This window comes from Enoplosus armatus, chromosome 11 (assembly GCF_043641665.1).
Source record: "Enoplosus armatus isolate fEnoArm2 chromosome 11, fEnoArm2.hap1, whole genome shotgun sequence".
NCBI lineage: Eukaryota > Metazoa > Chordata > Actinopteri > Centrarchiformes > Enoplosidae > Enoplosus > Enoplosus armatus.
The window spans coordinates 24411010-24438509 of record NC_092190.1 but is presented as its reverse complement, the minus strand read 5'-3'; the positions used below and the strand labels follow the sequence as shown (position 1 = coordinate 24438509).

The window sequence follows — 27500 nt, the reverse complement described above, 5'->3', positions numbered from 1 at the left end:
AATTACTTCATCATAGTCCTCTGGCACTTCCAGCGAATAGAGAGATATTGTTCCAGAGAAAAGTGCATCCAGATGCTTCTAACAGCCACAAAATGTCTGTATGAAACTGAATGACGGACGAGTCACTGCTGCCTCAGACACGTCGTGTCAGCTACGACTGTTTCACTGTCAAGTTGAATTTAAAGTGCCGACATGGTGATTAACAAACAGACCTGGGAAATTCCTGCAGTTCATCAGGTGAGTCAGTCAGGAGGTAGGTTCTCACACACACACACACACACACACACACAGCAGACATTTTCTGATTAATGACACTTATTAGGGCTGCATTCCATTTAGGTGTGTCAGTACCATGTTTGTTCATTATTAGGTGATTGCACCATCATTATGATTGTTTACACCTGTTCTTTTCCTGCTAAACAAATAAAAAAAACTTAAAGAAATACTAGATGATAAGATAAGTAGTACATAAAGTAAAGACACTAATATTTCAGAGTGATAAATATATTGTTATTATTAATAATATGTAGCTGGTTGACGTGGAGCTAAACTAGTTTACATAATGTCGGCCGGGCATGTTAATCTATAACCATGCATCATATCTGATGTACTTTATAATCTGCAAAGTAAACAGTAACTGTCAAATAGTCTGTCTATTCTCACACACACACACACACACACACACACACACACACACAGACAGACAGACAGACAGACAGACACAGACACAGAGACACAGAGTCACACACACACACACACACACACACACACACTCAGCAGAAGCAGGAAGCTGCTCTGAGGACAGTTTCCACACTCCGTGTCAGGGGTTTCCAGTGTGGGCGGAGCCAGGCTGCAGGGACACAAACAGGAAGTGAAGAGTCCGCTGTAACTTTCTGAGAACATGTGTCCTCTCCGGCACTCTGAGGACAGGTGAGGACAGGTGAGGACAGGACAGGTGAAGACAGGTGAGCGGCTCTGTCTGTGAATTTGCGTTAAACTCCTCGGCTGTCCGCGATGTGTGAGGCCGTACTGGTGGACCTGATCCACGGCTGCTGTCCAGCGTGCACCGGCGCCTGTCTGCCGGACGAGTGTGCATCAGACCCGCATGTTTTCCTGCTGTGCGGGAAACGTTACCGGGAGAAAAGCGGCTTTTCGCACGCGTTTCTGAGCTCGCGTTTCAGAAGCGTGCACGTGCTGGACTTCGGCTCCACCGCCGAGTGTTTGTACCGATTCAAGCAGACTGTGGACGAGCTGGACCTGAGCTCAGTCCGGGTCCTCACGTCCCCGCACGGCAGAGAGGTGCTGCTTTTGTACCAGGAGAAACTTTTTACGGCCGTGTACACCTTCGACTACAAGGTGAAGTCGGTGGACAACCTCACCTGTACGAGCTGCGGAGGCTCCGCCCACACGGACTCACCTGCTGACGGAGTCCACGAAGAAGTGTCCGCGTTTGTGCAGCAGCTGCCTGCGCTGAAGGGAGAGGTGACTGTCCTGAAGTCAACACTGATTCCAGGTCGGTTTAAGTAAAAATACCCATCAACACGTGGAATATATTGATCCATGTATGTTTTAAATCATTAGTTTCTCAGATGAGGTCAGAGTTGAGACCCAGCAGAAAATCATTTATTCATGTGTTAAAAAAGGCTTAAATGTGCTCGTTGTGTTTCGTGTCATTTTAAAAGCAAATTATTTCCTGTTTCTTTTGGAAATGAGCAGTTTGAACAGTTTTTTTAGATGTTCTGCCATTGACTGGTAAGAAGAACCTACACCAAACTCCATTTAAGTTTATACCAATTTAATAATAACACAGGAAGAGCACTTATGAAACTCCTTTCAAGTATCTACCAATTTCATGATAACATAAGTGAACGCATACCTAACTCTATTCAAGTGTCTAACAATTTAATTATGCTTTTCTCATCCCTTCACACTGTGTATATCTTGCCTGGTAAAACATGAATTAAGACTTTTCACATATTGAATACATTTTGCATTAGTAATAAGTACTGCGTTTATTTTAATATAGTGTTAACCTTCATGTCACTGGTTCTGTTTTCAAGTTACAGTAATTTGCATGTCTCTACTCTGACCAGGTCTAACATTGAGAGGGTCACAGAATCGGAACCCTGTACCCTGAATTGAATTGAATTGTACCAGACCTGATTTAGGAAAGACTGCTTTTTTTTTTAGTGTAGAGGTCTCATGGAATAACCTGCAGTGTCACCTGCCTCAAGACTGGTCCCAGTACTGTAGCATGTTTATCGTCTGTAATCTGTTGTCAAGTTGTTGTCATAAGACAGCATGCATCCTTTAAATGAGCTCTATTTCCAGATGAGCAATGTACTGTAAAACTGCCAGATTTTTGAATGGAGATTGGTGTGGCTGTATCAATATAAAACAGAAATGTATCCCTTTCTCTCTCTCAGACTGTTTCGGTCACGGCTTCAGTACTCGCACAGGCGGCGCGTCCTACATCTCGACCCTGTCCTCCTTGAATCTGTTCAGCAGCAGTAGCAGGAGGGACCCCGGGGCCGTGGTGCTGGAGAACAGACGGCGACTGGCCCTCCATGCTGGTTTCCACCCTCGGCCGCTACGTCTGGTCAAGGTACTGAACTGTCGTTACGCGAATCATCCTCTGCAACATGTGGAGGAACATTTTTCTCTTGTGTATATGCCACCGACTCGTGGAAACACTGTAGACGGACCTGTTTATTCCTGCAGGTGAATCACGCCAGCGATGTTTGGGTTGTGGGGAAAGCCGAGCCGGAGAGCTACGACGCCATGGTGACCGATCAGACCGGGGTGGTTTTAGCGGCTCCGGGAGCCGACTGCATGCCGATCCTGTTCGCCGATCCGGTGTCGAAGGTCATCGCAGTTGCTCACGCAGGTAAATGAGAGTTTAAGGCATCCTCGAGTGTTTGGAAATGTTTGAGACGACATAAATATAGATTATAAAGATTATTTTTAACAATGATTTCAATATCATCAAGACGTTGTTAGTGGAACACTAACGTCACAACTGTGACTACGTGGTTTCAAAACATTGAGCTCATTAGAGGTGTTATGGTTCATTTTGTCGACCTTGTGAAAATGTGATTCTGTGGTTGATAATTAAGAACAATTAGGCAGAAACAGGAAACACTTTATACTTTGCTTTAACAGAGTTTCCACCAGAATACGAATTAAATCAGGTGGATGGAAACACACTTTTTTCCTCTCACTTGTTTTTAAAACGTGTATTTATTCATTCATACTACAGTTAGTGTGTTCATCTTGTTTTGTTGTAATTCCATAATAAAAATAAATAAAATGTTCTATAAAATAAATGGAGTACTCAAGTCAAGTACAAGTAATGTACTTACTTTCCACCACTGGTCCTCAGGTTGGAAAGGAACCTTGATGGGGGTTGCTATGGCGACGGTGGAGGCCATGGTGACGGAGTTCGGTTGCCGGGTCAGCGACATCGTGGTGGCTGTGGGACCGTCGGTGGGGGCGTGTTGTTTCACCCGGCAGAGAGAGGAGGCGCTGGACTTCCACTGCATCCATCCAGACTGTGTCCCTGATCCCGAGTCAGCCAGACCACACGTCAACATCCGCCTCGCCAACAGGTAAGTGAGACAGGTGTCAGCCTCCGGGTCCTCCACGTTGGTCCAGACTGCAAGATCAAGAGTCCAGCAGGAAAAGATTTCCACTGGTCCAGTACTGACAGGGGAACTCTGAGTGAACCGACCGAAAGAGGTCTTCAGCCTGAGGAGGATCAGGAGGAGACGCATTCGAACATTTCCATTTTACATTCATTCATTCGTTCAATGAATGAATGTAAAATGGAAATGTTGGCGTTCGTCCAAAGCAGCGTAAAAACAGGAAGGATCATTTCGGGGGATGTAGTTATGTTCGAATGTTTTTTAACTAGTGAGACGTTCTTTACACTGTAATTATATCATTATTATTATTATTATTATTATTATAATATGTAGTGCAACATGAAAATCCCATGATGCTTTGGGGGATGTAAACAGGAAGTATAATGTTGCCATGGAGTCTGTGAGTTAGCCGTCGGCTCCTTGAGGCCCGGTGTTTTGTTCACATGTAGTCACGTGGTCTCTGTCAAAGCAGCATGTGTACTTTCCCTCCCCAGGATTCTCCTCCAGAAAGGAGGCGTCCTGCCTGAAAACATCCACGACGACGCGGCGACGGCTCGGCCCTGCGTGACGCCCTGCACCTCCTGCCACCCAGAGGCCTTCTACTCGCACGTCAGAGACGGAGCCCACTTTGGCACCCAGGTGGGGTTCCTGTGGATCAAGGAGACGGGGGAACAGGCCCGCCCCCCGGCGGGACTGTCGTCACAGATATCAGACTCCTGTCTTTAATGATCAGCAGGTGGAGAACACCTGGAGACACCTGGTGGAGCCAGATCACCTCCAGCTGCAGGAAGTGAAGAGAAAAGAAATCCCTTTGACTTAATATCCTGTGGTGGAGTACACTTACTCAAGTACTGTACTTAAGTACTAATCTGATGTACTTGTACTTTACTTTAGTCTTTCTACTTCTCCGCCACCACATCTCCGAGGGAAATATTCACATATTCATATTACTTCACTTCATCTGACAGCTTTAGTTATTTTATAAATAAAGTAAAAAAAGAAAATGTGTTCCATGTAAATCCTGCTGTACATTAATGATGAGGAATAATAATCTGATGATATGATAAATAATAGAACAGTCACAGGAGACATTTTACTGATTACACTCAATGCAGGACTTTTAATGTAGTGTAATGTTTAATGAGTATTTGTACAGTGGGGTATTAGTACTGTTACTGCAGTAAAGGATCTGAATACTTCCTCCGCTGTTCTGTCTGATTGTGTCACAGTGAAATATGAAGTTCAGCCTCGTGAATAATAACTGCTCCGTCTGAACAGCAGGTCGCACAATTACTATTTTCTGTTTCACTGTTTAAAAGTTTATTAATTTTAACGTCAAATAAATGTTAACAGCACGTTAAAGTTCCAGCTGAGTGGATTTTATTGAACAGGACCAATTAATATCAGCAGCTGTCGTTAATGTCGTGAGCAGTTCAGGTGCAGGCAGGAGAGCAGGGAAAGATGGCCGCTGGGAGTTTGAAGTGGAACAGTAACTGAGACTCTGAATCCTGAGAATAAATATCGTGACATGAAGTCTCAGAGTGAACAACGCTCCACGACCTTTTCACTAATATTTAAATGTAAAAACAAACGTATGTAAATTTAATTGAAACACAAACCTTCACACTCCTTTAAAGAAAAGTGTTAAAAACCTGATAATTACATATTCACAGTATCTTCAAATATAACTACTCTGGTTTAATAACTTGTGTAATAAATTTGATTACTGAGGACACAGATGTCTCTGGGATACAGACGGCATTTATTTTGACAGACAAACATTTTAGAGTCTTGATTCGTCTTAAAAAGCCCTTTTCTAGAAAATTTAAATAAATGCATCAAAGATCAGTTGAATAGTGTTTCATTAAAGGAAGCAGCTGCTTCAGAACATGTTCCTCAGGTTCCATCAGCAGATCAGATCAGTGCAACACGTCTTAAAATAATAAGAACTGGTCTGAGGTCAGATCGTCAGTCACTTGTAAACGACTCACGAGTGTCAGCATGTTGAAGAAGGCGGCCCTGATGAAGAACAAATACGAACAGTTTTCTTCGTGTCAGCGTTGAGGCCAGTTCCTTCTGTTTAGTGTTTCATCTGAAGTACATCAAATAAATAAAGCCCCCCCCCCCCCCCCCCAACACAGGAAGTTATTACAATGAACTAACAAACACGTTAGAGTTGAAATGAAACTCTGAGGGCACGCTGCCTGTGAACGCAGCCTCATCACTGCACAGACTGCAGACGCCGTGAAACTAAACCACAGCGTCCCCGACGACACAGTCCAACCCAGAAACAACTAACTAAAGAAAAGAAACCAAAACCTGGAGACCATTTTCACTTTGCTGGTTCACCGAGCGTCTGACCGAAGACGAGATGAACGAGTGAAGACAAACGACATCCACTGGTTTGGAGCAACTTCTGCTTTTCTGTCAACAGATGTTGAATTCTGTCTTTTGCAACCAACCTTTTCCGCATTATCCCTCCTTCATCATCATCATCATCATCATATGATGGCTTGTTCATTACCCAACGGCTTTTAATGATTGACAGCTAGCAGGGTTTCCCCCCACAAGTGTACATGGCTTATTCTTCCTCTTCTGACAACAAACAGTCTGTCCTCCGAGTCCTCCGAGTCCTCCGAGTCCTCCTCTCGGTGTACATTTGTTCAAAACATTCAGTAGAAACAGGAGAGAATCTGTGAATCTCTGTGGCTTCGGTTTGTTCGGACTTGTCGGCACATGAAAGCCTCGTGCAGACTTCACTTGTGGAGAGAGACGAGTCTCCAACGAACACTGAGAAACGAGTGGAACTCTTAACTGCAACAACCTGACGGAAACGGAAAGTTCAGCAGTGTGTCTGCGTCATATTGGAGGATGAATGAATCCAGCTGCTGACGACGTGTCAGAGCAGATGTGGTGAACAGAATATTAATTTAGCATTACATTTATTTATTCCTGTTTAGTTTAGTTGGCATTAGGATCCTTCTGTACGCGACTTGTTCGACGGGTCCGAACCACTCGGGAGAAAAGAGGGTTGATCCTCTTCAATGACTCGAACAGCAACTAAAGATCAAATCTGCTGAGACGCTCCTGAAATCACAGATCTCTCCAGCCGAGATCACGTTTCATCAGCTCACCTGACCTGAGATCAGTTGTAGTGTGAAGTTTGAAGGTTTTACAGTCTGCAGTAGCTTCCAGTGTCCCGTTCAGGGAGAAGACACCGAACCGTCTGTGGACAGCCAGTCCTGGTTATTTTAGCAGCAGTGTTTATTATCCTATATATTATTGTATTATATTATACTTTGACTAAGTGTGGATTGGTAGCAGCTGTTGTTGTGGGGTACATTATGTACACACATTCAATTTAATTGTAGGAGCCTTTTTTGATATAATTTGAGCCAATGTTGATGTAAAACCTTTGACCTCTGACCTCCTGCTGCTGTCCGGCATCCCTCCTACTGACCTGCTGCAGGGTCATTTACCTTCATGAATGTGACATAATAATAATAATAATAATAATAATAATAATAATAATAATAATAATAATGACTTTAAACTTCCTCAGCTGCCTCTGAACACAGGAAAGTGTCATATTTATATTTACATGACGTGTTTTCTGGTAAAGGATCCTTTTAAAAGATGTAAGCAGTTACCTCCGGCTGCCACCAGACGTCTCCAAACTGCACAGATCCTCACATCAGAGGAAGTACACGGACCTTTCAGAATAAAAGCACCTGTTTTAAAAAAGTGTTAGTAGGTTTAAATCCGGCCAGGCGCTTTGTTATACCAAAACCGAACCATCCTACAGTCCACTTCCTGTCAGGGAGCACCGGGTTTCCTCCTGATTTGTGTTCGGGTTGATCGGCTTTGAAGAGGGATGATGGAGTCACTTCATCATCGTCACATCAGCTGAAGAGACAGATCTCCCTCTTCAGTCACTGCGGCATAAAACTTTAACGTAGTGAAGCAGCAGGATCCCAGGCTGAAGTCAAGTGGAGAATTCTGGGTAGAAAAGCTTTCTGCTGCACCGCGGGGGCCAAAAAGAGACGGAGGGTGTCCGGTCCGCTGTGATGAACCAGAGGATCAGGATCAATGCAGAGGATATATAGAACACGCTGCACTGGACTGACACAGCAGAAAGATCCCTGACAGTGTAACAGATGAACATACAGTCGATTCTGCAATGAACGGAGGACTGGAGGAAAGAAGGAGTGATGGAGGAGACAAACGGAGAGGAAGAAGAGGAGGAAGGAGGAAGAGGGAGGAGACAAACGGAGAGGAAGAAGAAGAGAAAGGAGGAAGAGGGAGGAGACAAACGGAGAGGAAGAAGAGGAGGAAGGAGGAAGAGGAAGAGGAATGATGGAGAAAACAAAAGATGGAAGTCTGCAGCCCAAATCCACAGAGGACTGCAGGTGAGTGTTTAGTAAAACGTGTGTGTGTGTGTGTGCGTGTGTGTGTGTGTGTGCGTGTGTGTGTGCGCGTGTGTGCGTGTGTGTGTGCGTGTGTGTGTGCGCGTGTGTGCGTGTGTGTGCGTGTGTGTGTGCGTGTGTGTGTGCGTGTGTGTATCAGCTGCAGTGGCACAGCAGCAGTCCGGCCACTAGGGGGAGCAGGTTGAGCAGCAGGAGCCACAGAGTGATGGCCAGACCTGGAGAACTGGAGCACGGGTCTGAAACAAACAATTTTAAAGATCGTGTTTATTTATATCATATTATACACAGTATACGTGAAATGAGGACGGGGACGCTGACCAATGGGGTTGCTCCTGGAGGCGTTGATGGGCGGGAGCTGGTGGGGGAGCGGACAGTCGTCACAGAAGTCGGTGCAGGCGGGGCAGACCAGGACGCCGTTGTAAACCCAGTCGTTGACTCGCACGCTGACGCTCAGCAGCTGACCTTTACGGACGCAGAGGAAGGAGCGATCCTGAACGTACGCCATCAGGCCCCGAGCGGAGCACGACACCTGGAGAAGACGTGTTTTAACAACCAGAGTCGGAGTCACGTCTCACAATGTAGAAGTCAAACTGTATCAACGGCACCTTGTAGCAGCCGGAGCCCCAGTCAGGGTACGTCATCTTCCTGGTGCACTGCTCCATCACAAAGGCTGACTTCTGGTACAGACACACAGAGTCCGGTCCGTACTGCTCCGCTCCATAATTCCTCCACCAGTCTGAAAACACACACACACACACACACACACACACACACACACACACACACACACACACACACACACAGTAAAGGGTTGCAGCTTCCTGACATCTGATTAGTTTCAGTCTTTTGATGAAAATGTTTTTAGTCATTTGATTTTTGTTCGTTTTAGTCAACAAACACTAAAGACATTTTGGTTTTGTTGTTGTCCTGCATTCACCATCTTTCTTGTGTATGTTACCATGGTAACAGGTGTCCGTGTGATACAACAGACTGACTCTCCTCAGTGAATCCAGTTCTCATCATTAACTCCGAACCGCTCTCTGTCCTGATCACCTAGCCTTAGCCTTAGCCTTAGCATTAGCACAGCTAGCCGTCCCGGCGGTGTTACCTGGCTGGTTCTCCGACACTCTGCAGTACGAGTTGCGGTGATATTCTCCGCTGAGGTGCCAGCTGAACTCCTGGCTGAAGGGACAGAAGTCAGCGATCTCCACGGCACCGCCGAAGAACGGCAGCTGATCAGAAGCCACGTCTGGGATCCTCTCAAAGTACTGACACACACACAGACACAGACACACACACACAGACAGACACACAGACACACAGACACACACACAGACACACACACACACACACACACACACACACAGACACAGACAGACAGACACACACACACACACACACAGAGACACACACAGACACAGAGACAGACACACACACAGACACAGACAGACAGACACACACACACACACACACAGAGACACACACAGACACAGAGACAGACACACACACAGACACAGACACAGAGACACACACAGACACAGACACAGACACACACACACACACACACACACACACACACACACACACACACAGTGACACAGAGACACACACAGACACAGACACAGACACACACACACACACACACACACACACACACACACACACACACACACACACACACACACAGAGACACACACAGACACAGAGACAGACACACACACAGACACAGACACAGAGACACACACAGACACAGACACAGACACACACACACACACACACACACACACACACACACACAGACACAGTGACACAGAGACACACACACACACACACACAGACACACACACACAGACAGACAGACAGACACACAGACACAGACAGACAGACAGACACACAGACACAGACAGACACAGAGACACACACAGACACACAGACACACAGACACACACACACACACAGAGACACACACACACAGAGACACAGACACAGAGACACACACACACACACACACACACACACACACACACACACACACACAGACACACACAGTAGTATAGTAGAACAGCATACACAGTACTTTAAAGTACTTTTCAAATGTGGGCATATTTACAATAAGTTACTGTAAACTGAGCATCTGAGGGCTGCTTGTTTCAAACAAACACGGTTCTTGGGCTTTAGGACATTCTGACGGAAATCTTTCACTTATTTTCTGACATTTTATAGATGAATCAGAAGATTAAATGATGAAAATAAATCATCTGTGTGCTGAGAAATGTACTTTAATTAAAATTAAAAACATTTGGCACCACAGACACTTCTACGGTGAGGAAACTGTTTGCAGTTCATGCTGGAGATGAATTACTGCGACACACTGAACTGAATATCAGAGGAAACCATCAGGAAGCTACTCGAGATCGTTACATTTGATTAAAAAACGAATGAGGTGTAGACAAGAAAACTGTGGCGGGGGAGATATTCTGTCAGGTGATGGATGTGTGTGTGTGTGTGTGTGTACCTGGTACTCCAGCGGCAGCTCCTGTGAGTATTTCTGCAGGTTGCAGACGGCCACAGCCAGCTGGTCCTGTCTGCAGGTCAGCTGCAGAGGAGAAGCTCGCACCGTGTCGCAGTACGGAGTCACAGCGTGTCGTCTGCAACCACAAACACGACTGGTGAGGTCAGCTGCTGCCATTCTACACTCAACAATTAATAGCTGGCTTTAGTTTAAAGGTTACAGAAAAGATGAAAATCCAATTCAGAAAATGCTGATCATAATCAGATGATAAAATTCCCATTTGGCCGACATGCATCAAAATCTGTTGCCTCTTTGTTTCTCCTGCTTTCTGTTCTGAACTGTTTCCTGTGCTGAACAGCAGGAACAACAGGAATATTTCTATTAGTCTTAACTGCTGGTTAACTGCAGGAACCCGGCTCTCAGTCTGAGCTGGGACACTGTAACAACAGACTCTATCAGCCGGCTGTGACTTTGTCAATGTAAAATATGATTTGGTCCCAGCAGAGACTTCTGATCTCTGTCATTATCAAAGTGTAGAAAACACTCAGGAGGCAGCTTCTCGTGTTCAGCTGATGACAGCTCAGATCAGCTGTTACTGACTAATGTTCATTCATTCATTCATTCAAACTGGACCAAAGATCCTCTGTAAGGGAAGAAGCTCCACTCTGTGTTTCTGTAGTTCCAACAACTCCAACAGAGTGAGACGTCACATTTCAGGATTTACATTCTCAGGTCAGGTAAACGTTCATATCAGATCAATAATTTAAGATGATCAACTCAACTTTGAATCAGGACCTTCAGTATTTGGATCAAGTAGCAGTTTCAGATTTATCAGCTTCAGCTGTTGTTTCAGTGTTTCAGAGACATATTTAGTCAACATTTAGGCAAATATAAGGATTATAATATAAGTATAGTATCACACAAAGAGCATCGTTGTGACCTCTGTCTCTGTCGGTCCATCCAGAACTTGCAGCTCTTCATGACGAAGTCGCAGCCGAGGCCGCGGCCCCAGTCCAGCCTCTGGGCCAGGCTGTAGTTGGCTCTGTACCAGCCGCTGTCCTCCATGATGGCCAGCGTCAGTCGAGAAAACACCCGGTTCTGGGTGTGGGAGCCGGTCATCGCCTCGTTCTGAGGGAGGAAGACAAAATGATGAAAAAATAAGGAGAAACCCAAATCGTTCACTGCTGAAGTCACACAGAGGCCGAGTGGTTACCTCCAGCAGCCTCTTCTCCCAGTGGTTCAGTTCGGTTCCCGTCCCTCCCTGGTTCTCCAGCTCCATTCCCTCCAAGATGGGACAGTTAAAATGTCTCCTCGCCTCCTCCTGGAGCCAAAGACGAGACTTACTGACAGCAACTACAGCAGGGCTGCAGCTAACAATTCATTTCATTAACGATTAATTAGCCAACTACGTTCTTGATCAATGGTTTAGTCTATGAATTGTCATAAAGAAGTACTTCTCACCACGACGCGGGGCGTCACCAGGACGTGGACCTGGTGTCGGACCATCTCCCCTCCTCTGATGTCCCACAGCCTGCTGACCCTCCTGATGACCGCCTCGCTCCACTGGTACAGACCCAGGCTACACACACACACACACACACACACACACACAGGTGTAAGACAACAGCTGAGACTGATGAAAACACCTCCATCAGTAGAACAACAGAGTCCTGTTAGACTCAACACTTTGCTGCTCTCAGTTTCTCTTTTTCTGACAGAAATAATACTCAAATTTATTCCAATGACTTCTTATTTGTCGTACTCCAGATATATATCATATATATATACATATCATATATATATATATATATATATATATATATATATATATATACATATACATATACATATACATATGTATATATATATATATATATATATTAAACTACCGTCAACACATTAAAAGCCTGCCTATGAAAAGGGAAAGCTACAAGACTTTTAATGTGAAAATTCTGGAGCTTAACATGCTCTGGGAAAAAAGCAAAGTGGAACTCTCTGCTTGTGTCAGGTGTTGGACTGATGAAATTAGTGCTGTGGACATTTTAAAATGTAGGAAATAAAAGCCTGTCTCTAATAAAAGCTGGTAGATAACAGCCACTATATGAGTGTTTACAGTAATCCAAAGTGCTCGTCAGATCCCACCACACTGACTGAGATGAGTTCTCTTCAGGTCGAGTCTGACGCAAACTGTATTCACCTCTCGTTGAAGGCGGGCAGGCCGCTGGCGAAGCGAGGAGTCAGAGGTTTGCCCTCATCGTCGTGGTAGAAGGCGAACAGACCTGCTGAAAACCCCTGGTGGACAGAGGAGAAACAGCTTCACATCCACGGTCTGAACGCGGTTAACGTCCGCCGGACGCCACGATCAGTAGATTCACTCTCTGGGTAACGTTTAACAACTCTGATCAACTTTGACACGCACATTTGCCCTGTTGACAAACAGTCCACAACGGAAGCTATCGTAGCTTATTAGCTGTGTGTCAGCACCCAGTTTTACTGAAGGTAGGAGACAGGAGGACACCATCCTGATACAGCTGTTAATAAACTGTGGATCTTATTGTCCCATTAGCAAGCGTGCTAACTAGCTTGTTAGCTTTGAGAGCTATATTTCCCCCCTTCAACTCTTTGTTGAATAAAATGATAATAAATAATTAAATATATTTAAATTTAAAATTTGAATTTAAAGATTATTAAATGTCATAAAGGGAGTAAATGGCCCAGCAGAGAGAAAAAAGAAAGAAGCTCAGACAGCTGTTGTCACTGACTAGTGCTAATATGTTAGCAGTTAGCTACAATAGTTCACCAACTAGCCCTGCGAGGAGTCACTGTGTCACCAAGCCTCTAGTTCCAGGTATCTGGTGAAGATGTTCAGATGAATTCGGCTGTGACCAGCCTATACTCATAAGTAGGTTAGAATAAGTGTTTAAGATAATACTTGTTAAGTTAAGTTAAGTTAATACTTGAATTAAGTTGCAAAGCATGAACTGTAAAAGTGAAAAACCAGCCGTCCCCTGAAGTCTAGTGAGGGTTATGGTTAGGTGTCGGCTTTATCCGAGATGGTTCCAGCCGAGCAGCTTGGTCAGATAGTTTCTTTACAACGAGAAAAGCACAATTTGACAGAAGATTAAAAGAAAAACGTTGCTGTACTGACCAGAGCGTGGATGATCTCGTGTTTGACGGTGGAGAGCATCCCTTCAAACTCCTGAGGCTGAGAGGAGATCATAGTAGGACACAGGTTGGCGTAGCCTGCTATAGGTCTGACGGGGAGGAATCACAGGGCACATTACATGATAACTTGCCCACCATAATGAAGGTCTCATGATACGTCACCTAATGAGTGGACATAAAGGACTGCTGAGAGGAAACTGTTTTATGTTGAAAACCGGAAATGGAAAAACAAAATGGGCAGGCCGCATGAGGTCAACAAATTCAGTTATTATTATTTTATTACTATTATTATTAAGTGTGACATGATCAAGACAATCAGCTACGATACATCACCAAACCTGAGCAACAGTTGAGGAAACTCTAAACACACGACTGCAGGTGTCGTCCTCCCACCTGTCAAGCTCCGCCTCCAGCTGGCAGTAAGCAGCGTAGGCCACTATGTTCTCCTGACCGCAGCGCTCGGTGGTGATGCCGCTGACGTAGAGCACGAAGTCGGACCCTTCCACTCCGGGGCCATCTGGGGGCCCCAAGGGGCCGCAAGACTTCCCTGATTCACTGCACACCTTGCATTGCTAGGAGAGAAACAATACGCAGGACTCTTTATGTAATAATCTGTGAGGGTATCATGATAAGCGATCGATGGACATAATGTATTCAGTCATTTTTATACAGATGATGCACACTCATATCTTCCTGTCAACCTGCCTGATTCTTGTGGTTTGGTTTCCCTAAATGACAGCTTTCGTTACATTCTCCACAAACTCTGCATGTGTCCATCCTTCCTGATGAAAAGTTTTACCTTTACCTACCCTAGATTTTGTCTCTCGTGTCCAGCAGTAAGAACAGATAGCAGGAGGAGAGGTTGCAGTTCTATTATTAGCTCCTGCCAGCGTCAACAATAACCATAATGAAATTAGCATCCTGACAAAAACCTTCCTTTAAGAAATTAAATCACTCTATTGCCACCGAACACCCTGAAAAATGGTTTAGCATCAAAATCCTTCACTGGTTCAACACACAGTTCACCAGCAGAAGATCTCTGGCAGTCCCTCTTTTCCTGTGGTGTCCCACAGAGATCAATCTTAGGTCCACTTTTGTTCTCTTTGTATTTGCAATACTTGGCTCGATTGTTTTGTGGCCAGACATTTCTATTGTCTTTAACTGTGTAGCACTTTACTCTAGAAAAGTTTCTATATAAATGAAGTTCACTTACTTTCTCAATAAAACAGAATTGCACAGAATCAACTCAAAGCAAAGAATATTTAGCCGAACAATACAATACAAACAACACAATGTGTGTCTGTCCATCACTTTGGTCCAGACTTGAAATATCTCAACAGCTATTGGCTGCCATGAAGTTGCCCTGTTAGCTTGCTCAAAGCTAAACGTCAGCAAGCTGGCATTATGGCTGTAATACAGTTCCCACAGGTATTAGCATGCTTTAGACTCTTAGTCTTGTTACCACGTTATCCATTATCTTCCTGACCTGCAGGTGGTGCTGTGGCACAGTGACGGGGCCACAGCGGGTGACGTCTGCACAGGCGTCCTGGCAGTAGCGATGAGGGTCATCTCTCTTCCTCAGGTACTGGTTGGTTGCACATTGTCTGAGACGACAGAGACAACAAGCACAGAGATCAGATACACAGTTTCAGCTCTGCCCTCCCTGATTTCATCACAAGAAACAAACAGATATTAAAAGCTAAAGTCTTGCACTGTAGAGGGGGACTCTAACCCAGCAACATTTTATTACAATAATTTATGTTAAGATGTTTATGTTTCATTCACAAATATGTTACCAAAGAGTAAAAAGAAGAACTTCACACTGCGGAGCTCAGCAGATGAAAACACATTAAGTGTTGACAGTAGTCGTATTAGGGGATCCGAAAAGGTTTTTAAATATGCTTACAGCTGCAACGACATTTCATCAGCGCCGTATGTAGCTAAACATAAATCACTCGTAGGTGACACCTAAGTTCTGCTCATGAGTGGTTCTTGCATTGTGTAGTGATGGGACAGACCACACACCTGCTGAGCAGCACAGGCCCCACCCTGCGCCTCACACTGAAGGCCCTCTGCAGGTAATCGATGGCCTGAGGAAACAGCTTCTCCTGAGGGACACACACACACACACACAGTTTGACACACCTCTGACCTCAGCCAGCACCACTGATGGTGATGGTTACCACCTGATGACAGGATGTACTGATGTTCTACATCACTGCAGCAAGGTGAGAGTTTCAACTACTGCAAGTCAGCAAAAACAAGCCCACAGTGAGATTCAACATGGCTGAATGTTGAAACCACTGAAGACGTGCTTCAAGCTGCAGTTCCCCTGATGGCCACCAGGACCACTTCAATCATCCAGAAATCATTAGAGAAACCCTTCAAACGAGTTGCCTCTCAGCAGCCAGTTTCACTACAAGTTTAGTTTCATTCCTTTGAATATTTACGATATTTTAAGTGGAGTTTTGACCACTAGTAGTGTTATAGAAATATGTTTCTATCAGTGAGTCCCCGTTTTGTTTACACTGTCCACGAGGATTCACACCTTTACACATGTGGGCCGTGCGGTTCACATTCTGACACCAATTTCACGCTATTCTGCTGTGACGGAGGTTTGCATTTAATTTCTCTAACTATTACAGAAGGTGCTGTACACTTTAAGGTCTCAGGTGTTCCTCACCTTTACCAATCTCCTCTTGTCTGCAGGAAGCCTGTGGAGAGAGAGAACATCACTTATACTCACGGACTGTCGCCACAGAGTGGAGACAACTGGTGCCCAACTCCTACAGAAACTATAAACTAATAATAATAATAATAATAATAACTCTCAGGCTTTAAAGTTGTCTTTATGAGGGTTGTGGAACAGTCAAACGGTGATGATGGCCCCGTCTACTTTTAAGAGCTTATATGTATGCTTATATACACATATATACATACACACACACACACACACACACACACATACAAACATACATATACACATATATATAGGACTCACTGGTCAACGCTGTAGTCGTAGATGATCTTTATCTTCAGCTGGAGGTCGTCAGGGGAGCTTCTCTTAGTCAAGCGCTCAGGCTTCAAGTACACATGATGGACGACCTAAAGGAGGACCAGACAAATGATAAGAAACTAAAGACCTTCACTCAAACTGGTTGTGTCTTACATTCACCAAGACCTCCAGGTGAAGGTTGGACAATATGGGTAAAATCTGTAAATGTGGTTTTACATATCTATAGCAGGTAAAACAGTCCTGCAGTGAATCCTCCTTCAGGAAGGTTATAATGTTCAGTTTATAAAGACGTATATTTGTACAGATTGTGCTCTTATTCTGAAGAAATCTAGCCGGAAGTGTTATTTTAGCTGTTGCTAGGGGAACACAGGCTAAAGGTGAACAGCTCAAAGTGATGAATGAACAGTGAACTCTTAACTGTTCACTTTGAATGTGCACGACAGATCCTGCACATTAAACACAGTAAACTGTATTAGTAACTAGGTAGCCTCATCTTAGCCTGTTAGCTTGCTAGCTAACTGTACAGCAAATCTCATTTATGATGCTAGCTACCTGAACATACTCAAGTGTTCTTATAAATAATGTGGCACAATGTGGCGGATGTGTCGTGGCTCTGGTGGGTACATTTCAACGTAACACGTAAAGTAGTGCTCTTATCGCACAATATAAACAGATACGTTAATTAGCCAACACGGCTAGCGTGCTAGCTAGCTTATCCCCTCCGCTGCCACAGTGCCGTAGCTGGCTTAGCTTAGCTGATACCGACACACCGCGGCTCACCTCGCCGGGAGAGGGGGCTCGGTGTTTGCACGTCCCATGGCAGCTCACTAACACAGCTAGGACGGAGAAGGTGAGGGCAGGGCCGAGGAACCAGAACACGGACGGCTTGCCATCCCCCCTCAGCCTCGGCTCCATCCTCCGACTAAACCGACAAGCGGAGCTCGGCAGCCCGAAGTCAACAGAACCTCCGCCGGTCCGGTCCCCTCGGTGCTCGTTTCATTCATCGCTCGCAGGGTGAATCAGAACATGTTCGCATCCCGCAAAAAAACGTCCGACGTTTTAATGTGAAGAGAAGAGATAGCAGTGGTGGCAGTAACACCGGCCGGCAGGAGGTAAGTCTGCGCCTGACAGCTGCTGCGGGTCCTGGTTTGTTGCTGGGTGTCAGCTGAGAGGACGGGACCGGCGCCCAAAGATCGTCTGGTGAGTAGATGAGTCACTCCAGGGAGGATGTCCTGTACGGCTGTCAGCAGGCTCAGATCCCCAAAGATCGTCTGTTAACAGGAGGAATCACTCAGTCTTTGTGCCCCTTGTCATGGCTGGATCGACCCGCCAGGAGGCAAATGACCCCTGTTGGTAGTAATGGTAGTTGGTTGAACACACATTTATTCAGGAGCAAGCTGCTCTCAGATCAGTTAGCCAAGTGATTTATTATGGAAAGCATGATAACCAATTTAATCCTGATTCATTGTTGGCTAGATGACATAAATGAAGAAAATAACACTGATAGACCTGTTCTTTTACTGAAGAGCCTCTGACTTGTTGTTACTTATCAGCTGACATATAAACACAGATATAGCTGCAATAAGATGATACCGGCAGGTGTATCAGTCTCGCTCTACTTGTAGTATTTGTTGTAGTTCTAGTAATAATAGCAGTAGTAGTGTCAGCACAAACTGTAGCTTTAAGCACTAAACCCATTTAAACATGTAGATTAATGTCACTACAACTTTTGTAAACAGTGTAAACGATTGTACAGACTTACAGTGTGTCTGATGTTCCCACACTCAGACAGACACCAAAGTGGATTAACTTCAGTCTCTGATGACTAAGTGACTGATGAAAGGCTGCTCTGTCTCTGATGACCTCCGTCCTTCGTGACTCGGTGAATATCCTGTTCAGAGTCGAGTTAAATCGTCTTCTGCTGAAAGTTGACTGACGGAATATGAATCGAAAGTATTTACATTCAAGTCGAACACTGATTTTCCACCTCAAGGTGTTTCCAGGTGTTTCCAGGTGTTGGGGACTTCTACTGTATATGTTTTAAGTAGCATAAAGCCGTTAGTGTCTCCATCGGATCAAGAGTCTGGTGGAACCTTCAGCGAGCAGATATATTGAGGCAGTATGAAGAGGTCCTTTAGTCGGTGACGCTGCAGCTCTTTGAAACACACTTTCAGCTGGAATCTTTTAAGTGTTAGTTTGTGATGTGTGTGTGTGTGTGTGTGTGTGTGTGTGTGTGTGTGTGGCCCTATTAGTCAATGATATCTGTGTTCTGCATCAGAGTCTTGAACGTTGAAGCCGAGGGTTTGAATGGTGAGCAGATAATAAACAACATGTTTTGGTGCAGCAGCTGGACGTCTTCTTTCATCATAATAACTGGGCGTCCCCCCCCAGCTCTGTCTGTGTTGTGGTTCCTGACTTTTTAAGACTCAAATGAGAAAATCTGCCTCGTGTAGTAAACCCGCGCATATTAAAAAGTACTGGTAACCACCAGGACCCACGACCCATTTTTATTCCCGACCCAAAACCTAAAATACATTGTTGGAAAGTTTTGGTGGTTTTCAACTTCTCTTTCATTTGTTTCCTCTCTGACGTTGGAAAGTCAACTTTTCATTATTGTTAAGGGAAAAAATGTAAGCTTGTCAAAGGCCAGCAACTGATCCTGAACGTGGGATTGTTGTGTAAACTAAAGTTTCTCATGTTTCATATGTTGAAGGATTCATTTGACATTTTGGAAAATAATACACTTATTTGCTTTCCTGCAGAGATTCTTTCTTGATGAGAGGATCCACTCCACGCTATAACTAGGAGATGGTTAGCTTAGCCTAGCATAAAGACTGGAAACAGGGGGAAACTGCTAGCTCTTCTGCCATATTTTGACCAACATTTATGTGCAAATTGAAAACAGGATGAAACACACTTCCAGACAGAATCAAGAATCTGTTACAGAAAACAAACTTTATTAAAAAACGAACAACAGAGTTTCAGATGCTGTGTTTTCCATCCGATAGTGGTTTCGTTATTTGTGTTTCATGCTGGATGGAGAAGTATTTTTACTCACTAATCCTTCAGTCATGTACATATAAAAGTACACTGGAAGATGTTACAACAGTAACACTGCATATAAACATGTGCATGTTTGTGTGTGTGATGGATCCAGTTGTTCCCTGTGTAGAGTCAGAACAGGTAAACATGTTTTTAACCGTCCACAGCAAAGAGCTCTGTGCTGTTTCTTCATACAAGTAGATTATAGTCATGATAATCACAGTTATTAAAGAATAATACCACGACAACACAATGGAGACCAGCTCCTACAAAACAAAACATTTTCAGACAGCAAAACAGTTTGAGAATCTCTGCCAGCAGAACTATGATGTCATGAAGACGACTTCAGGTCCCCGTCACGTCTCGGACCACTCACCTTCTGTTGGGGACTAAAGCGAGTCCATCATTCAAGGCACAAAGTCAGTCTTTGGTTGTTTCAGTCCTCTCTGGTCTTCAGGAGAAGAATCCAGGATGAGTGCTGCGTTCACGCTGCCAGGTCTCTACACACTTTAACTTTCCAGCCAGCAGCGGCGGTCAAAACATCTCATCATCTGTTGGATGGACTGTGGTTCAGACCTTCATCAGAATCAGAATCAGAACGTCCCCCTCAGGATGAACTGTAGTCACTCTGGTGATCCTCTGACTCTTCATCAGCGCCATCATCAGGTCAACATGTTCATGTGTCCAATACTTTGCTTCATGACCAAATACCTGCAGAACTGATGACGTTCATCAGCCTCAGCTGGACCCTGTGCTAATTAGAAAACGTTAGCATGCTAACATGGCGGCAGAGGTAAAGTCAGGGGATCACCAAAGTCAGCAGGATTCATGAAACATGTCCAATAACTGTGGAAATATTTCAGTCTGGACCGACTGACCAACATCACCAGCAGAGATGCTAACAGAGAGGGCAGGGTTTGTTTGTACATACTCATAGTATCAGTCAGAATATCTGCCTCTACAGTTCAGTTTTTATCTTCACCATCAGTCGCTGCAGGCCTGTTACACATCACACAGGGAGTGACGCAGCCGGCAGGATGAAGGAGGGCTCATAGCCTGGACCACAAGGTCCACCGCTCACACCACAGAGCCAGTGTGAACCAGGGAATCATGGGAAACCTGTACCACCTCTCTATGAGTCTGGCTGAGGAAGCTGGACGGAGGAAGAGGAGGAGGGTGAGGAAGCAGCAGTGGAGAAGGAGGGAATCTTGACATTGTCTGGTGTCTCTGAGTCCTTTTCTCTATGTCCGTCTTCCTCTCCGTCAGCTTCTGGCCTCGGTTCCTCCTCCTCTCCCTCCTCCTCCTCCTGCTGCAGGACGTTGAAGCGCTCCACCACGCAGTGAGCCGTCAGTCTGGCTTCAGGGTCGTGATCCCAACACTCAGTGATGGTGGAGCAGAAGACACTCATTCCCTGGAGGACAGAAGACTGGAGTTAGACAGCGGGACGTCAGAGGACACAAACAGTGTGTGTGTGTTCTTCAGTCTGACTGTATCTGACCTGGTGCTGCATCCACGCTGAGGGGATGTCCGGCCGTCCTCGGTCCCTCAGCACCAGGTCTCTCATGCTGTCCACACAAGGCTGCTCACAAACCTTAGAGCCAAACGCCGGCTCGTAGTTCTTCACTTCTGCAACACACACATTACATTCACATATGTGTCAATATGGCTGCAGAGACTCATGTGAGATTAACAGCTTTATAGTGACTTTCAGCTCAGTGACTTCTTTATAGACCTGGTCCTCTCTTGAGAAGATTCTGTTCTCCTGAAGATATAAAGATATAATGGAGAAGCTCCTACCTCCGATGACTTGGCAGCGGGAGGACATCTCCCAGAGGACCAGAGCCATGGAGTAAACATCCATCTGTTTAAAGGCCTCAAGGTCCTCCAGGTTCACTCTGGACTCAAGTACCTCAGGAGCCATGTAGCGAGCTGTCCCCACCTGGACAGGATGATGCAGAGGAGTCCAATCAAATGATGACCAAATCACTTTGGGATAAACTTTGATTTGTGACGCTACTTAACAACCGAACCTGGACAGTTTACCTGTCCACTGTTGGCGTAGTCGTCAACAGTAAGGGAGAGGTCCAGTCTTAACGCCAGGCCAAAGTCACACAGAGCGCACTCCTTCCTGCTCTTCACCACAATGTTACTGCTCTTTAGGTCCCGATGGGCAACTGGCACCTACAGCAACACAGGCAACCAGCAACAAGCACGTCAGAAAGCAAAGCATGCAACATCAGCTGCTCAAATCTGCAAAGGCAAAGTGAGTGTGTCTCGGTGATGTTGGGGGGGTCATAAAGACAGTTTGACATCATCAAGTTTGCTTGTATTTCTCAGAACCATATCCACACACGTCCACTGTGGTCAAATTAAAAAGAAAGGCTGAAAGACACCAGGCTGGTCTGGGTACATGCCGGCCTACAACCACAGCGCAAACTAGCTAGTGAGCGAGGAAGATCAACTAGCTGCCACTCAACATGAGACTCTCCTCTTTGTATGATCCAAATAAAGCAGGTGACAGTCACGGTCAGCAAGTGCTGAGAGGTCGGAGGCTGTGCTCTCTGGACTGAAATAAACAAGATGATATCAAACTGTCTTTATGAACCTCTGCCATTAAAAATAGAACAATGAAACTCAACATGGCTTCCACATCCATAGTGATGCTACAGTAGTTTAGTCAGAATAAAAGGACACATGGAAGGTAAGATGTGACTGACTTACCTTTGGTACCCCACTGGGTGTTGTGTCACTATGGAGATGAGCTAACCCCCTAGCAATGCTGCCTGCCATGGGAACAAGTTCCTCCCAGCTCAGGATGTTTGCTGCGAGGAAGTCCTGCAGGTTCCCGAGGCTGTGATAGGCCAAAACCAGCCAGTACTTCCTGAGGGCGTGACCAGGTAGGCCCCTCTCCTCAGCTGCAAAGAATCGAACCACGTTGTCGTGCTCCAGTTTGGGGTCAGAGAAGATGGAGCACTCGTTTCTCCACGAGGCGTACTCTACAGCTGGAAACACCTTCACCGCCACAGTTTCATAACTGTTAACTCCACCCCTCTCGCCCTGCAGCAGGCGTGCCCTCCACACTTCAGCGAAGCGCCCCTTCCCCACCAGGACCTCCAGCTTGATGGGCAGTGGCTCAGCCAGTTGGCCATGCCAGTCTGTCATGTCACTGATGATGTCACCTGTCACACCTCCTCCTCCACCCTCTCCCCGAGCCCCCAGACCCCCACATGGCGGGTCGAAAGCCCGGTAGAGCTCTGGGGTGCGTTTGGTGGGCCAGTCGGGACGTGCAGGAGGGCCCGGTTTGTCAGGACGGTGTGTGCGGTAAAAGTAGAAGGCGGCGGTGGCAGCTACGGCCACCAGGAGGGGAGGCACCAGACTAACCACCACCACCGGGATCACATCTTTACTCTGCAGCTTAGAGAATCCTGCAGGAACAGAGAACATACTGAAATCTATTCATCCATCCATCCTTCCGTAAATTAAATGATCTCACTTATATAGCGCTTTTCAACCTTCACGGTTCCCAAAGCGCTTTGCAGCTGAGTCTCATTCACCCATTCACTCACATTCACACGCCGATGGCGAGCTGCCATGCAAGGTGCTGGTCTCCATCTGTCCATCCATCCATCCGTTCATCCATCTGTCCATCCATCCATCCATCCATCCGTTCATCCATCCGTCCATCCATCCATCAGTCCATCCATCCATCTGTCATCCATCCGTCCATCCATCCATCCGTCCAGCCGTCCATCTATCCATCAGTCCATCCATCCATCTGTCCATCCATCCATCCATCCGTCCAGCCGTCCATCTATCCATCAGTCCATCCATCCATCCATCCATCAGTCCATCCATCCATCTGTCATCCATCCGTCCATCCATCCATCCGTCCAGCCGTCCATCTATCCATCAGTCCATCCATCCATCTGTCCATCCATCCATCCATCCGTCCAGCCGTCCATCTATCCATCAGTCCATCCATCCATCCATCCATCCGTCCATCCATCCATCCGTTCATCCATCATCTGTCATCCATCCATCCATCCATCCAGCCGTCCATCTATCCATCAGTCCATCCATCCATCCATCCATCCATCCATCCGTCCATCTTTCCATCAGTCCATCCATCCATCCATCCATCCATCCATCCACCTATCCATCCGTCCATCTATCCATCAGTCCATCCATCCATCCATCCGTCCATCTTTCCATCAGTCCATCCATCCATCCATCCACCTATCCATCCGTCCATCTATCCATCAGTCCATCCGTCCATCCATCCGTCCATCCATCCGTCCATCTATCCGTCCATCCATCTGTCATCCGTTAATCCATCCATCCATCCATCCATCCATCTATCCGTCCATCCATCCATCTATCCGTCCATCCATCCATCTATCCGTCCATCCATCCATCCGTCCATCCATCCATCCATCCATCCATCCATCCATGCACCCCTCTCCTCACCGTTGGCTCCCTTGTCGAAGATGAGCTTGTCGTTACACTCGTGTTCCCCCTGACAGCCACAGACCATCATGGCTTCGTCCTCTGCCGGCTGAGGGACCATGTGACACTCTCTGGAGGTGAAGTTCAGCAGCAGGCCGGGGTCGACGCCCTCTAGAGGCAGAGTGGGGTTGTGACACATCGTGTGCACCGCCATGGTGTCGTTGGTCTTCCTCCTGGAAAATGAGGATAAGATAAAGAGAGGGTGTGCTGGTCTGACTGTTACTGTGGCTGTAAGAGGGCTGGTATTTCTACACCGTGAGGGGAAAATAGTTTTTACAGGGTGCGTTAACATGAACATTAGTATCCTGGTTTTGGTTATATTCAGGATATGGCGTTTACATGGTTTTTCATCTCCCTGTTTACATGATGGTGACAGAATCCTGGTTTCTGATCATTTGCGTGCAGGTGTGATTGATTCCTCATCATCTGAGCCAGTTTAACGATCACAAGCCTGAATCATGTGTTTCCACGACACAGTATCCTGGTTTCTATCGGGGTACTCCAGGTAGCTTATTGATATATCTTACATGCACATCACACAACCAGGACACTCAAGTGCATGTGCACACCCATAGACTGATCTGATACCTGATCTGAGAACACCCTCAGCTCTTTCAGTGTGTTTCCTGTTTCCTGTTTTATCAAACAGATTTTCTCCACGACAGATGACGACTGAGATAATAACTGTGTTCCAGCGATGAAGGCAGCAGAAGAAGACTCTCTCTCTCTCATCAGAGTGACAGCAGTCAGCTCAGACTGATGTGGAACAGTTTCAGGTCCAACAGTCAGACTGTGACTTGAGTCAGTTCTGAGAACACAGCCTCAGTGCAGAGAGAGAGTCTATGATCCCCGTCAACTCCCCAAACCAGCCTTTTCCTCTTCTTCTCCGTCAGTTTGCTCTTATCACTGGTTTCCTGCAGCTATCTGGGAGAGTCGGGCAGGCTGACGTGAACAGGAAATGAGAGGGGAGCAGCGAGGGGGATCCCGCCACTGCTGTCCAAACAAAAGCACGAATCAGCAGAAACTTTCCGGTGGTAGAGACGGTAGACGGCAGTCTGTGGACGGTTTGAGGCTCCAGAGGTCGTCACACTCTCTGAAAACAACTGTGAACCTTTGAAATCTAATATGAAAAAGGCACAACTGCAGTCACATGTTTTTTGCTGCAACAGTAGCGAGTTGAGAGAAATCACTTCAGGATGTTTGATGATGCTGATCAACAACATATTGAGGCAGCTTAGCTGTACCGTGGTGGACTCTGCTGGCTCAGGGGATCGTGCTGAAGGAAAACAATGAGTGTGTGAGAGTGCATGTTGATATTTCAGCATTTCTGTTGGACACCAGGCTTCAGGACAGATTGTTCTTATTCAAAGGCCCTTTACAAGAACAATAGCAAGACAGACACTGCATCACTGCGACAAAATACAAAATACTATACTACAAAATACTATACTACAAATACTACAGTACACGAGGAGCACTTCACACACTGAAGACATGTTTCACTCACCTGCACATTGTGTTGTTTATATTCTCTTAGGTTTCTTTAGGTTAGACTGGCTTCGTCTAAACTCACTCATTAAAGGAATCACATGTTCAGATTGATGCCACTCTCACGTCTGAAGGTAAATATGAAGCTACGGCCAGCAGCTGGTTAGCTTAGCTTAGCATAAAGACTGGGAGCAGTGGGAAACAGCTAGCCTGATATAGAACCTATAAGATCCCACTGAGTAACACGTTATGTCGCGTTTCTTTGACGTGTACGTTGTTTCACTGAAGGTCGTGTGGCTGTTTCTCGGCTCAGCAGTGACTTTCTTTAGATCTTGTATTATTATGGGATGCACATCGCAGCACTGTCACTTTTTCATAAAGTCGAGTTGGAACGATTCAAACAAACACAAAATTTGTTCAAATTACTTTGAACGAAATATAAAGTGTAACTTCACCATCCACCAAAACACGTCCACTCTGCCTCTCAGACGCTTCCCTGTCGTGATGATCTGATCAGCTCGGCTTCGCTCTCTGGAGTCCTCCGTGTTTATTGATTAGCTTAGTTTACAGGTCAAGCTGACAGTGAGATTTAAGAGCGCCCCCTGCTGGACCACAAGGCAGACTACAGTCTGTTGCGCTGATCGACTGTTAGAGCAGTTTGAATATTTATAAATTTTTTGGTTTTGACTTTCTAATAAAAGCAGCAGCTGTTGATGATGATTGATTAATAGAACAGAAGGTTACGGTAGCTCCGCTCTGACTGCATCACCTCTACATTAACATTACATTAAGAGGGCCACTCACCATATGGCGATGCAGATCTCCTCCATGACGGTGCAGAAGGAGGACAGGGTGCAGTTACTGAAGCAGACGCTGTCTCTGCACACCGGACTGGACACCTCACACCACTTACACAGGTTGAAGCTCAGGTGGCTGAAAGACTGGACCACAGCTGGAGGCCCTGTGGGGGGGGGGTGAGACAGAGGTGCACTTCACACCAGGACCAGAACCACAGCATCAGCAAACTGATATCTGATAACATTTGACAGCGCCCTCTAGTGGCGAGTAGAGTGATATTGTTATCGACCCGCCCTCTTCTTTGTTCCTTTTCCTGTTTGTGCTTTAGCTTCCTGTTTATATTCCTGATTACAGTAAACACAAGTAGAAGTCTTGGTGCTGACAGTCTGATGGAGAAACACGTCCACATTTATCAGGAGGTCATGTGACCTGTTACGTTCACTGTTAACGCACTTATAACCAGCTAAACATACTTCCTGTATGTCGAAGCAGCTCGATGTTTAACGATGATGATGATGAAGGTTATTAACTTTTTAACATTATTTATTTTCTTCACAAACGATCTAAACTAGATGATTCCTGTTTATCTTTTCACTATGTACTATAATATATACAGTATATCTTACTGATAACACAATGTGGAATAAATATCTTGTTACTGTAATGAACGAGATCTTCCCACTTCCTGTGCAGACACACTTCACCTCTGCGTGTTTTTAGGATTTAAACGTCATCAATGTTTTTATTTAAGAACATCAATCAAAGATAAAGCAGTAAAGATGCAACACTATCATCTATCAAGTTGTGTTAATGTGTGGACGACAGCAGAGATTCATATATAACTACATTTGTTAGACGACCATTAATATGGAAGACACAGTAACCAGCTCCATCATGAGGTA

At 45.6% G+C, this 27500-nt stretch overlaps 3 protein-coding genes across 3 annotated transcripts in view; 1 reads left to right on the top strand and 2 right to left on the bottom strand.

The window, feature by feature from the left end:
• The first annotated feature begins 1014 nt into the window (after positions 1-1014).
• lacc1 (laccase (multicopper oxidoreductase) domain containing 1) lies at positions 1015-5158 on the top strand. The gene is made up of 5 exons (XM_070914840.1): positions 1015-1513; positions 2427-2605; positions 2722-2887; positions 3383-3608; positions 4139-5158. The coding sequence occupies exons 1-5, from the start codon at positions 1015-1017 to the stop codon at positions 4368-4370; spliced, it is 1302 nt and encodes a 433-aa protein (XP_070770941.1). The 3' UTR covers positions 4371-5158.
• A 3035-nt stretch (positions 5159-8193) lies between these two features.
• On the bottom strand, positions 8194-17679 carry lmln (leishmanolysin-like (metallopeptidase M8 family)). Its single transcript, XM_070915087.1, has 16 exons — positions 17545-17679; positions 16750-16853; positions 16432-16462; positions 15774-15856; positions 15235-15352; positions 14142-14320; positions 13732-13837; positions 12781-12875; positions 12045-12162; positions 11797-11904; positions 11524-11711; positions 10587-10719; positions 9180-9339; positions 8677-8807; positions 8390-8600; positions 8194-8307 (listed from the first exon to the last, which is right to left on the bottom strand). Exons 1-16 carry the CDS (start codon positions 17677-17679, stop codon positions 8207-8209), a joined length of 2001 nt encoding a protein of 666 aa, XP_070771188.1. The 3' UTR covers positions 8194-8206.
• A 3089-nt stretch (positions 17680-20768) lies between these two features.
• Positions 20769-27500, bottom strand: part of tgfbr2l (transforming growth factor beta receptor-like) — a 13316-nt gene continuing 6584 nt past the window's right edge. The window contains 7 exon segments of the mRNA XM_070914704.1: positions 20769-21217; positions 21305-21432; positions 21604-21745; positions 21850-21987; positions 22528-23231; positions 24274-24485; positions 26605-26761. Coding sequence (XP_070770805.1) covers positions 20939-21217; positions 21305-21432; positions 21604-21745; positions 21850-21987; positions 22528-23231; positions 24274-24485; positions 26605-26761 — 1760 coding nt within the window. The 3' untranslated portion in view covers positions 20769-20938.

Bases quoted from the DNA above. Each gene is read 5' to 3' on its own strand.
- lacc1 (XM_070914840.1), top strand. From the start codon at position 1,015: ATGTGTGAGGCCGTACTGGTGGACCTGATCCACGGCTGCTGTCCAGCG. The intron at 2,606-2,721 runs GTACTGAACTGT...TTATTCCTGCAG, and splicing joins GGCCGCTACGTCTGGTCAAG to GTGAATCACGCCAGCGATGT. The intron at 2,888-3,382 runs GTAAATGAGAGT...ACTGGTCCTCAG, and splicing joins CATCGCAGTTGCTCACGCAG to GTTGGAAAGGAACCTTGATG.
- lmln (XM_070915087.1), bottom strand. From the start codon at position 17,679: ATGGAGCCGAGGCTGAGGGGGGATGGCAAGCCGTCCGTGTTCTGGTTC. The intron at 15,857-16,431 runs GTGAGGAACACC...TGTGTCCCTCAG, and splicing joins ACAAGAGGAGATTGGTAAAG to GAGAAGCTGTTTCCTCAGGC. The intron at 14,321-15,234 runs GTCAGGAAGATA...TTTCTCTCCTAG, and splicing joins TGCCACAGCACCACCTGCAG to CAATGCAAGGTGTGCAGTGA.